General features: G+C 50.3%; 1 protein-coding gene across 1 annotated transcript in view; it reads left to right on the forward strand.

The window, feature by feature from the left end:
- The window catches only part of CLEC19A (C-type lectin domain containing 19A), a 21,877-nt gene continuing 9,203 nt past the window's right edge, over nucleotides 1-12,674 (forward strand). The window contains exons 1-2 of the mRNA XM_004706091.1: nucleotides 1-88; nucleotides 11,307-11,472. Of these exons, the coding sequence (XP_004706148.1) occupies nucleotides 1-88; nucleotides 11,307-11,472 (254 nt within the window). The remainder of the gene's footprint in view (nucleotides 89-11,306; nucleotides 11,473-12,674) is intronic.

The following is a 12,674-nucleotide window of genomic DNA, read 5'->3' on the forward strand; positions in this document are numbered from 1 at the left end:
ATGCAGAGATGGGGGCTCTGGGCCATGGCACCCCTGATTCTACTGGCTGTCCAGGCCTTCCCACAAACAGACATCAGTATCAGCTCAGGTAAGTGTGAGGGCTGGGCCAGGTGACGCGGGGCTACCCCACAAAGACCTGGGGTTCCATCCCTGAGTCCTGGCTGCTTGGGCATAGACCCGTCTCAGCAGAGGGATATTAGGGGACCTGGCTGAGCCTCATGACAGCCCCAGCCCCAACCCTGAACCCCTATCATGGGCCCTACCCAAGACTAGTTTAATCGGCACCAAGTGGGGAAAAATTGTTTTGTCTGTAGCTTGCTGGCCTTGCTGGGTAATGTCATTGCTTAACACACTGGGCTGCTGATCAAAAGGTTGCAGGTTCCAATCCATACAGAGGTACCTGGCACACAAGGCTTGGTGGTCTGCTTTTGAAAAGTCAGCCACTGAAAAGCCAACAGAGCACGTCTTTGCAGCTGACAGCTGTGTGAGCTGAGCAACATGCTTCACCTTCTGAAACATGGGGCGCAGATGGGCCCCTCTAGGCCTGCTATACACGGGAGACAGACATAAAGGGCGCCCGGCATTTCATCTGACAGCCCTGTCCTTAGCCCGTCGGTTTCCTCCAGCAGCGGAGCAGCCAGGGGCTTTGCCCTTAGCAAGCTTCCCTCCAGGTGTCTCCTTATTGATTTTTACCTTAATGGGGACAAAAATCCCATCTCTGCCAGAAAGTCACTGTGGAAGTTAAATGGATCCAAATCTGAACAGAGCCCAGGTGTCGTTACTGATACTCAGATAACCCTGGGACAAGAGCTGTTTGAAACACGATTGGAAAATGGTCCCTGACAGCATGAGCAGCCTGGGAACCGTGGCTTTGGATCCCTTGCCTTGCGACACTTCCCCAGGGAGCTATCAGACCCTATTGCTGCAGCCCCCAAGGGTGAGCGTCTGCAGAGGGCAGGGCTGTCCCGCAAGTGGCCTCACGGAGGCCTGGCCCTGTGGCTTCCCAAACCCAAATCCCACTCACTGCCACGGAGTCACTGCTGACTCCCAGTGATCCCATGGGACAGGGCAGAACTGCCCCTGAGCGTTTCCAAGACTGTAATTTGACGGGAGTAGAAAGCCCCATCTTTCTCCTGACGAGTGGCTGGTGGTTTCGAAGGGCTGTCCTGACAGTTAGCAGCCCGACACATAGCCACTGTGCCCCAGAGCTCCTACACATTTGTGGGATATCCCTAGAGATTAGGGTCCATCAGGCTTGGGCACACGTGCTCCCCTCCCCCACAACCCAGTGTCTCATCTGAGAACACGGGGCTTCAAGTGGGCTCAGTTTCCTCCTCTTTGCAGTGGGGAGGCTTGATGCTGATTCTGGGGACCGTCTGTCAATCAGGATCCCATCCATGGGGAGGGCACCACAACCTGCAGTCTCCTGATGGTGACAGTTCGGGCTGCCAGCCCTCCCCAGAGGGTTCTTACTACACATGTTTTAAGAGATCAAATGAAACAAAACAACACCCAGTTAAATTTGCATTTCACATCAACAATGGAGAAACTTGAGCAGATGCTCCACGTCCTGCCCTGGACATAGTCACACTACAAAAGTATCCCTTGTTCATCTGAAATTTAAATTTCACTGGATGGAGTCCTACGTTGCTTTGTTATGGTTTTCTTAAACCAGGCAGCCTGGGTGGTGGCCAGTGAGGGCTTCAGCTGCAGACTTAGGGGCTCTGGGGCTGAGCTTGTGCGAGGCCCTTCCCTCGGCCCTTTCCATCCTTCACGATCACCGGAGACTTGCTTTGACCCTCCAGTAGAGGAGCGCAAGCTCAGTTGTAAACTCAGGAGCGACCGTTCAGTTATACACCTGTAGCATCTTTGGCCCTGACCTTGGGATCTCAATGTCCAAATCTGTTCGGTGGGTGAGCAGAAGCTCATTTGACAAGATAATCTTGGGCAGCTGGCTTGTTCTCTCTGGCCCCTTGCCTGTCTGCCCAGGATGGGGCCAGGACCTGGAGGCTGAGCTTGAGACAAGGGGAACTAGGAAAGTCTCTCTCTATATATAGCCTGTGCCCATGCCATCTCTTACCTTCAGGTTTCCTCCCCTTGAAAGAGGGGATAGTAATGGTCCTGACGCAGGGCATGGAGGTGGGACGTGGTCGCACAGTGATGAGGGCTCAGAAATGAGTCCTCACTATTGCTACGCCTGCCGCCGCCAAAGTGGTGGGGACAGGATTGGCTAGGCAGCGCAGTTCTCGTCAAACTGAAGAACGCTGTCCCTGAACCTCAGCCCGCTCTGCAGGGCCGGGGACTTCAAACCCTGCCACCGTCTAGATCTCAGAATTTCAAGCTGTGAAACCGTGTCGTTCAGCCCTTCCACTGTATGGCTGTGGACACCGAGGCCAGGGGAGCCTGGACGAGGAATGGTCAGTGTGCAGTAGAAAACTCAGTGTGTGACTGGGCTGGCCAACCCTCAGAGGAAAATCATGTCGATGTGAAAAAGCAAGTATCAGAGAGAGAGAGAGAGAGAATTTGGGGCCCAAACCAAACCCACTGTCAAAGGGTCAATTCTAACTCATAGCAATCCTGTAGAACAGAGTAGAACTACATCTTCACAAAATACACACTGCCTCATCTTTCTCCTGCGGAGCAGATGGTGAATTTGAACCTCTACACGTTCAGTTGGCAGCCAATCACTTAACCGCTGTGCCGCCAGAGCTCCTTGATGCGTGATTAGAGGAACGATGAGACAGGTTGACACAGCAGCGACAACAATGAGCTCAAAGGGCAGCGATTATGAGGATGGGGTAGTGGGGGGTCCCTTGAACACAGGGTGGCTATGAGGTGGAGTTGTCCCGATGGCACATAGCAACACAAGGCAGGGTTTACACAGGGCCTCAGTGGGACACCTCCCCAGGACTCACCTTATGAAGAGCAGGCTTGGTTCTTTCTAGCCCAGATTGGCCCCATCCAACCTCTGACTCATTGTCAAGAGCTTAACAAATTGTGCCACTGGAATCCCAAGAAAAGGCACAATTTGTTAAGCACTTGACAATGAGCCAGAGGTTGGAGGTTCAAGCCCAGAAGAGGCGCCTTGGGAGACAAGTCTGGTGATTGCTTCCGAAAAGCCTTGAAACCCTGTGGGATCTTCTACCGTGGATATATGGGGTTACCACGAGTCCAAAGGTTTGGGGGTTGTCCCTGGTCTTTCATTGTCGCTGGGCATACAAATACATGCAAATCGTGCAACACAGCCACACCCCTGGGTTTACGTGGGGGTGAGGGGTGGGAAGAATGATAATAATTTAGAAGGTTTTATCCAGGTTCCATCCTTTCCTCATGCCTGTTCTCTGACCCTGGCACTGGCCACGTTGTTGGGACAGATTCATGAGTGTGAAGCCTTCAGGACAATGCTTGCTACCCAGTAAAAGCCTTAGAGTTGTTGGCTTTGGGCATTCTGCCTTCAGAACTCTTGCTTTTCCCGATTCGTGACCCAAGGATGCTCCACAGCAAAGGGAATCCTTCGCAACAGCCTTGGAGCCCAGGACCCGCTCCAGGGAGCTCCAACTGGGCCAGTGGGGATTCAGTGGAGTCCTGAAACCACTTCCTCTCCCCCCAGAAGCTGGAATGGCACTCTGCTCCAGCGACCGGCAAGGTCCAGGGCCCAGGACATTTCTGCAGTGACAATATCCAGGATGTGTTAGAAAGCCTCTCCAAGCTAGGCACTAACTTCCCCAAAGAGATGGTGCTGTCCTTCTGCCCATTTTACAGGGGAGGAAACGGGAGCACCAAGACTGGGGTTTCCAGCTGGGGGCATGTGATTCCAGAGCCCAGGCTCTTTACCTGAACCACAAAGGTGTGGGCAACTGCATGACCTGCCTTCTAGGGAGGGCTGGATGATCAGACCACCGAGTCCGATCCTAGAGGGTCCTCAGGTACGCTGGCCCATATCCAGCCCCTTCTCTATGGTCTCTGTACAGACATCTAGACTTTTTTGTTGAAGTTGTTGCTCATGCCCATGGAGTCAGGGCTGCCACCCCTGCCCCGTCTCCAGAATCAGTTGCAGATTGGACCAGTATGACTCCTAGGGTTTTTCTTTGGCTGGTTTTTGGAAATAGCTCAATCGCCAGCCCTTTCTTCCCAGTCCTTCTTCATCTGGAAGCTCCGCTGAAGCCTGTTCAGCAGCAGAGCAACATACAGGCTTCCACTGGCAGGCGGCTGGTGGCTGTGCTGTGAGGTGCACCTGCCGAGACTCAAACCTGGGTCTCCGGGTTCGTGGAAGGCGAGCATTGTGCCTCTGACCCACCACTGCCCTTGGATTTCTCTTGATAGAGGATGATTCCTTGTCCTGTGTGAATTCCTCCCCGCACGGGGGACAGCTTGAAAGCACGGACCTCCTCAAACGCTTGGGACAGAGTGGACCCTCAGCGTAACCAAGGGGCTGTTACCGATGCTATTTAGCGTAGAGGTTGATTTTACAAATGAGAAAAACAAGGCCAGAAAAGACGTTTTCCTGGGATACCAGAACAACCAGATGTCATCAAATCCATCAGACCCAGTCCCAGTGCCGACCCTGATGCTTGCTGGGAGCAAAAGGGATCGACCTCCTGAACCTCCGTGTCCTCATCTGCAAAATAGAGGCCACACCCATAGCTCTCTCCCAGGTTGCTGGGGAGCAGACAGCCTCCTCTTTCTCTGGCGCAGCGGCAAGGTAGACCCCCTCCCCGACCCTCCACCCCCACCCCACTTCCATCGTTCTAGCCTCAGGAAGGGCCGTGCCCGTGCCAGGGGAAATTGAGGCCCAGGCAGCGGGGGCAGGGGGCTGCTGTTTCGCTCACAGAGCCAGGGCTTCCTGGGAAAGAGCCCGTTGGCCCTGAGATGTGTGAATCCACTAGTCGGTCAGGATGGAGGGAGGCCAGGGTGCTGGAGCCCGTGCTGTGGCCTCCCCGTGAAGACCTGGAGATGCCTCCTTCCTAAGACAAAGAGGCGTGTCTGGGGGCCCAGTACAGGGTGACTGTGGCCCAGAGCCCCCATCCTGGCCGCCCACAGCTGAGCTGCAGGAGGCGGCAGGGTGGTGCATTTGATAGTGGGTGGCTGGCTTGAGGCCAAGGGGAGCGAGCAGCCAGATGAGTGGGAAGGCGACAATTTATTCTTTCAAAAAGAGAGGGGGAAAAAAAAAACAAGAAGAAAGAAAGAAAAAGCTCCACTGGCGTGTTCCCTTTCTATAACAATCTTTGGTCCAGGTCCTTGAGCCTAGCCCCCACCCTGGCTAGGAGACCCTAGGAGCTTTTGATGCTGCCCACTGGGGCAAAAGACATTTCCATTTGCCTCCTGGTTTCCAGAGCAACCAGCCTCTTGAAGTCCCGCCTTCTCTCCCTCAATTGCCCCTGGGCCTTCCTGCTTCTGGGGTCTCTGCTGAGCCCCACCAGTTCTCCCAATAGTCCTTCCTCTCACAGGTCCCCACCTTTGCACAAGCCACACCCTCAGGCTGACATTGTGTGTGGGAGTGACATAATCTGCTGTCAACTTGAGACCTAAGAGTGAAGGGGTGGAGTTTACCTGTCAATCAGGTGGCAGCTCGATGACCTCATTTGGAGGAGCTAAGGAGAGAAATAGCTTGCTGGAGGCTGGACACATGCTCACTCCCTGAGAGACATTACTGATGACAAGGAGCCTGATGGAGCTACACTGATGCAGCCAGAGCCCTGGAGCTGAAGGAACCACGTGGAGACCTCTGGCAGCACTGAGATGCTTCCACCACCGCTGGATCCACAAGACTTCCCACCCACTGGCCTGTGAGCTTCCTGCATTCTGCATCATTGTATGTGTTGCGTGAGTCGGAAGAGGAATTTATAGAATGGTATCATACGAGCTAATATCAGCTAATTATGGACTTGATCTGGACTGGGCAGGGGTGTTTCTCAATAGTCAATTGCTCTTGTAGATAAGTGTCTGAATTTGATTCTACAGTGAACCCTCGCCACTTCGCGCTTCGACTTCCGCGGCTTCACTCTATCGCGGTTTTTGCGTAACAGCGCATGCTCTGTCATTACTGCCACTGATTGGCTCATACTGTACACTCTTGATGCCATAAATAATATAATAAATAATAAATGATAATTGTAACATCCAAAATGTTTTACTGTATTTTCCCTTTTTCGTTTAATAAATTGGGTAATACGAATGTAATGGTGACTGAAGGGTGTTTTTTCATGTCCTCTATGCTCTAACTACGAAAATATTTGATTTACAAATAAGGAATCCTACTTCGCGGATTTTCATTTATTACGGTAGGGTCTAGAACCGATTAACCGCGATAAACGAGGGTTCACTGTATAGTCTACCGTAACACACTGTCTCTGACCTACCTTTCTTATCCCTTAACCAGTATTTTACTGTGTTTTAGGGAGAAGTTTGCATGGCCAATTAGGTTCCCATTGAATATTTTCTATCCACAGTTTTAAAAAGGTGACCTGGGTCACGGTTTTCACAGTGTGCAGGCTTTCTCGTCATTTCCATTTTGTTGGTGCTGTTTCCATTCACCTAGCTTCCCTGCCCTTCCTTGCCTTCTCGTCATGACTTAAGGGAGCAGAGTATTATCGGGATGAAAGTTGATCTTGGGCCTTAGTTCCAAGTTCAAAAGGTATGTTAGTTAGAGTGACAGTCTCAGGCCCCTTGAGTCTCTAGCAGTCTAGTAAATCTTCCTCTTCTAGAGACTTGAGTTTTATTTTGTATTTACTCCCAATCTGTCTGGGACCTTCTATTGTGCCCTTGATCAGAACCAGCAAGGATGGTAGCTAGGCACCATCTAGTATTTTCTGGTCTCAGGCAAGAGGAAGCCTTGGCAATTGTGAGCTATTAGCACTGTGGGCTAGCTTCTGTTTTGAGTCCTCGGCTCCTTCCTTCTCTTTTGTTCTCGTTTGTTCCAGACAGGTAGTGACCCATAGTTGTATCTCAGATGGTCTCTGACGCCTAGTCATCCTGCAAGTCTCAATTGGAACATCACCTCCTCTAGGATACCTCCCTGGATCTCCAAGCCTAGGTGATGGGCCAATCTCAGTTGTGTGTTGCTCCCCTGGCAACATCTGTGTCTGCATCACACGTCCACACATTGCCGGTCAATGGCCTCTTCATCCCTGTGCTTATTTTCCTGCTTTCTGTCCCCACAGAGAGGAGTCCTGTGGTGTGGGAGGGATGCACTGGGCTGCCAACAGCGAAGCCAATAGTTCAAAGCCTCCCACTCAATGTGAGAAAGGTGAGGCTTTCTCCTCCCATAAAGATTCACAGTCTCGGGAACCCACAGCGCAGTTCTACTCTGTCCCACGGGGTCACTAGGCGTCAGATGGACTAGATGGCAGCAAGTTTGGTTTGGTTTCCATAGAAACGTTGTGGTCCATGAGGTCAGGACCCCATTTGTATCGTTTGTCCTGGCATTAGCAGCACACAGTCAACTGCAACCTAAAAGGTGCTCAAACGTACTTATGAGATGAATAAAGAAAAAAATCAAAATGGCCAGTACAATGAGATTGGGGCAGAAGAAATCAGGCTTGAACACAGCAGGAACCTCCACCCCAGACAGCCTCGCTTCTGATCCCAGCTTGGCCCCCTAGCAGCTGCGTGATCTGGGACAAGTTACTAAGCTTCTTGGTGCTTTGGCTTCCTCCTCTCTGAAGTGGAGCGTGATGGTGGTACCGGCCTCCAGGGAAGCGTAAAGATGGAATTAAATGAGTCGTTCTGTGGGAAGTGCTTGGCACCGTGTCTGACTGAGGGTTGCCTAGGCTGTACATTATTATCCCAACAATTCAGGCAAGAAACCCACCGGAGCCCCTACACAAAGGGCTGGTTTAGGGTTCAGGTTAATAAGAAGCTCCCTAGGTCATTGGTTCAAACACACTGGCTGCTCTGCAGGAGGAAAATGAGGCTATCTACTCCTGTAAAGATTTACAGCCTCGGATATCCTATACAAAGTCACCAGAAAGCATGATATTTTGAGAACGAAGGTCCCCCCAATCCAAGCCATGGTGTTTTCAGTCACTCCATGTGCATGTGAAAGTTGGACATTGAATCAGGAAGAGTGAGGAAGACTCGATGCCTTTGAATGATGGTGCCGGTGAAGAATATTGAAAGAATGTTCCTTACAGGCAAGGATGGCGGGATTTCATCTCTCCTACTTTGGGCAGGTTGTCAGGAGAGACCTGCCCCTGGAGAAGGACGTCATGCTTATTAAAGTAGAGGTGCGGTGAAAAAGAGCAAGGCCCTCAAAGAGATGGATTGGCATAATCACGACAATGGGCTCAGATATAAGAACAATTTTGAGGACGGCACAGGACGGGGCAGTGTTTCATTGCACACAGAGTCACTAGGAGTTAAAACCAACTCAATCGCCCCTAACAACCACAACAACACAAGTGGCGATTGACCAAATAACAGTGGGGTTTGGGGTGCTTTTTTGGTCCGGGGGATTGGTTGATTGGTTGGTTTGGGGAGCCTTTTAGTCCCAGTGTCTAAAAACCCCGAGGTAGGGGGAGGGCGGAGGGACGCCTGAATCAAGCTTGGAGTTAATTGGGCCAGGTAGAAAGGGGAACCATGAGGCAGTGACCTGCCATGGCCCTATTTTCTGGTAGGTTTCCCCTCAGGAATCCATGACTGCCATTTGTCCACTGGGCCAGAAGTGGCCAGGAGGGAGGAGGGAACTCATTTCCGAGACAGACTTCTTTTTTAAATACAACGGCTTTAGGACCCAGAAGCAGCCTTGGAGCTGCTGCTGGGAGCTGACTGTTTTTTCCCTTTCCCCCACCCAGCCCCAGTGGCTAATGGATTATTCATTTCCCATTGCCAGTGCCGGAATATGTGGGTGAGTGAGTGAGTGAGTGAGTGGCACACAGTAGGACACTGTACAGACAAATCAAATCACCTTGCGATCTATCATGTTAAAATGTGGATTCTATATATCCAACCTTGTGAAGGGTTCCCCCTTTCTCCCCCTTCCCCCCACCCACCCCTAACATGCCCCTCCCTACCCTCATGATATCGCTACTCCCACTACTGTTCCTGGGGTGGGGGTTATCTGTCCTGCATTCCATGTGTCAAAAGCCCTTAACTATATACCCTTGTGTGTACTCCGGTCTAGCCGGATTTGTAAGGTAGAACTGGGTCGTGGTAGTGGGAGGGGAAGCATTCAGGAACTAGAGGAAGGGTGTGTGTTTCCTCTGTGCTATACTGCACTCTGGTTGAATCTTCCCTTCCTTGTAACCCTTCCGTGGGGGCCCTGTGCAATTGTCTACAGATGGGCTTTAGGTGTCCACTTTCATATCGATATAACTGTTTGATTTGGATCTTTTGATACCTGATAACTGATCCCCTTGACACCTCACACAGGCTGGTGTGCTTGTTCCATGTGAGCTTTGTTGCTTCTCAGCTAAAGGGTCGCTTGTTTATCTTCAAGCCTTTAAGACCCCAGATGCTCTATCTTTTGATAGCCAGGCACCATCCGCTTTCTTCCCCACATCTGCTTTTGCACCCATTTTAGCTTCAGTGATCGTGTCGGGAAGGTGAGAATCACAGGGTGCCAGGTTATTAGAACAAAGTGTTCTTGTGTTTAGGGAAGCCTTGAGTAGAGGCCCAAAGTCCATCTGCTATCTTAATACTTAACATAAATATGTACATTGACCTACATCCCTATCATTATAAATTAATATATTTACATATATACATGCCTATAGCTAAACCTCTATAAACAGCTCTTGCCTCCTAGTTCTTCCCTCTATTTCCTTTCACCTTCCTCCTGTCCTACTATCATGCCCACACAGGGGAGATTTTATACTGTGGAATAAAGAAGGCACAAGGGCAGGCGAGGTCATGATATCTGGAAAAATGACAATGATAGTTCGAAACCACCATCCGCTGTGTGGTAGAAAGACAGGGCTTTCTACTCTTGTAAAGAGTTATAGACTCTGAAACCCACAAGAGCAGTTCTACCCTATATTATAGGGTTGCTATGAGTTAGCATCGACTCGGAGGCACTGTGTTTGGTTTGGAGCGCTTGTGGTGGGGAGTGTAAATGGTGAACGGGCTAGGGTGCTAACTGAGAGCTTAGTGGTCCACATTTACCCATGGGTGCCTCAGAAGACAGCCACGGTGCTCTACTTCTGAAAAATCAGCCACTGAGGGGGGGCAAAAATCCCACAAAACCCTCAGGAGCTGTTCTCCTCTGACACACGGGGAGTCAGCACTAATTGAATCGCCTCAATAGTGACTCTTTTTGATACCCTGTTAATAGCCAGGTAGAAGGAGTGTACCCTGCACGGGTAGCCCCAATGCACAATGAAGCCCCATTCACAGGCCCCAGCCTACCCACCCCACCCCTAACCCTGCACTGTTTGCAAAGATTTCCATTACAGAGACAGCACTCTGGTCTGCTGAGCACACCGGGAGAAGGGAGCTCCCCGGCAGGACCATGGGGACAGAAATGGCTTTCAAGAGGTAATTTAGCAAATTACACTGAAGCCTTAAAAATCTCTCCTCAGAAAATCACCGGCAATGCTAAAAATTGATTTATTCACAGAGCTGTTCATCTCAACGTTCTTTGTAATAGTTTCTTTTTTTTAAAGGAACTCATATAATTATCCAAATGTCAGAAAAACGGTTAAATAAACTCTAGTACAAAGGGACTTCAAATAGCTCGTGGGAAAATGGAATGAAGAGATAACATGGTATGTTTGGAGTAGTGGTTAGGCGTTGGGCTGCTGACCCAAGGTCCGCAGTTCAAACTTGCCAGCCGCTCTGTGGGAAAGAGAGGCGGCTTTCTCCTCCTGGGAAGAGTTCCAGTCTTGAAACCTCACAGGGGCAGTTCTACCCTGTCCTACAGGGCGGCAGTGAGTCGGGATCAACTTGGCAGTGAGTTTGATTTGGCTTGGTTGAGTCCACTCATGGAGTATTCCAGGTGTGTTTAAAATTATGTTTACCCAAAATATATCCTCACCTGGGGAAACACTACATACTCACAGTATTTGTGAAATCAGGATGCTGCCACTCTGATTCCAATCGAGTTTTCTGAAAATACCTTCATTCCGTACCAGAGTGAGGGAAAAATACAAGCCAGTGCTAACATTGCCCAAGGGTCCTGTGAGGAGCCTACTTTATGGTCATTATTTTGTAAATTTTCGGGATGCCTGCACTTTTCGGACCTCAGGCGTGGAATTGGATTAATCACGATGGGTCCTGTTTGACCTTCATTCTTGGAGACACATAATAAGCGTGGAAATACGGTCAGCCTTGCCAGCCTCCCTCCCTGTCTGTTTTCTCTCTGCCCACAGCCCTGCCAGCGCTGCCCCAGGTGTCCCTGTGCCCCTTGTTCTGGATGGAGTTCGAGGGCCACTGCTTCCGGTTCTTCCCACTCAATAAGACCTGGGGGGAGGCCGAACTGCACTGTTCCGCGTTCTCCATCGGTAGGAAGTCCGCCAAGCTGGCCTCCATCCACAGGTGAGTGGGCGCCTTGGTCCTCCGTAGCCAAACACCAACACCACCCGGGAAAAGGGAATGAGAGAAGGGGGCTGAAGCTGATTTTTATCCAGCCCAAAGTTTCATGGGAACTGATCTTGGCAGTAGAAGGCAGAGCATCTAGCAAGGTTAGCGATTAGTGTGTGAGGGAATCTAGCTTTCTACTAGAGACTCTGTATCACAGGCACACACAGGCTGTTGTTAGATGACATCAAATCAGTTCCAACTTCTAACAACAGAGCAAAACACTGCTGCATCCTCCTCACAATTGTCACACTTGCGGTCCTTGTTGCCGTCATGGTGTCCACCCGTCACTGAGGGACTTCCTTTATTACACCGACTCTACTTTACCAAGCACAAGGCCCCTGTTCAGGGACTGGTCTTGCCTGATAACATGGCCAAAGTACATGAGATGAAGTCTCATTGTCCTTGCTTCTAAAGAGCATTCTGGCTGTACTTCTTCTAAGAGAGATTTGTTTGTTCTTCTGGCCGTCCATCGTACATACTCTTGTGAGCTTCCTGATTCCTTGTTCAACGTTTGCATGTATATGTGGTGCTTGAAAATACCATGGCCCAGGTCAGATATGCCTGAGTCCTCAAAAAGACCTATTTGCTCCTCAGCACCTGACCGAGGTCTTGTGCAGCAGATTGGCCCAATGCACTAGGTCTCTTGATTTCTTGACTGATGCTCTCATTGTGGATCCAAGCAAAATGGAACCCTTTGACGACTTCATCCTCTCCGCCATATATCATGATCTTTCCTCCTGGTCCAGTTGTGAGGATGCTGGTTTTCTGTACCCAGAGTTGCAATCCATTCTGACAGCTGCGGTCTTTGATTTTCATCTGCAAGGGCGTCAAATCCTCTTCCCTTTCAGCAACCAAGTCCGTGTCATCTGTGGCTGGCTGTTTCTCAGCATGTTTGCTCAGCACACAGGTTGAATAAGTAGGATGAAAGGATACACCGGTGACAGACACATTTCCTGATTTATCAGTACACATATCCGGAAGGTACTAAAGAAATACAAGGAAGAGTAAGTGACATCTATTTAGTAAGTCTTTCAGGCACGTCATCACATTCATGCCCCTCAAACCACATGGGTAGGTGTCCTTATTTTATAGACGAGGAGCCCAAGGATCTGAGAAGGTCAGTGCCTTGCTCAAAGTCACACCACCAAGAAGGGATG

The sequence above is a fragment of the Echinops telfairi genome, unplaced genomic scaffold, assembly GCF_000313985.2.
Source record: "Echinops telfairi isolate 266 unplaced genomic scaffold, ASM31398v2 ScPeMD7_5;HRSCAF=22, whole genome shotgun sequence".
Lineage (NCBI taxonomy): Eukaryota > Metazoa > Chordata > Mammalia > Afrosoricida > Tenrecidae > Echinops > Echinops telfairi.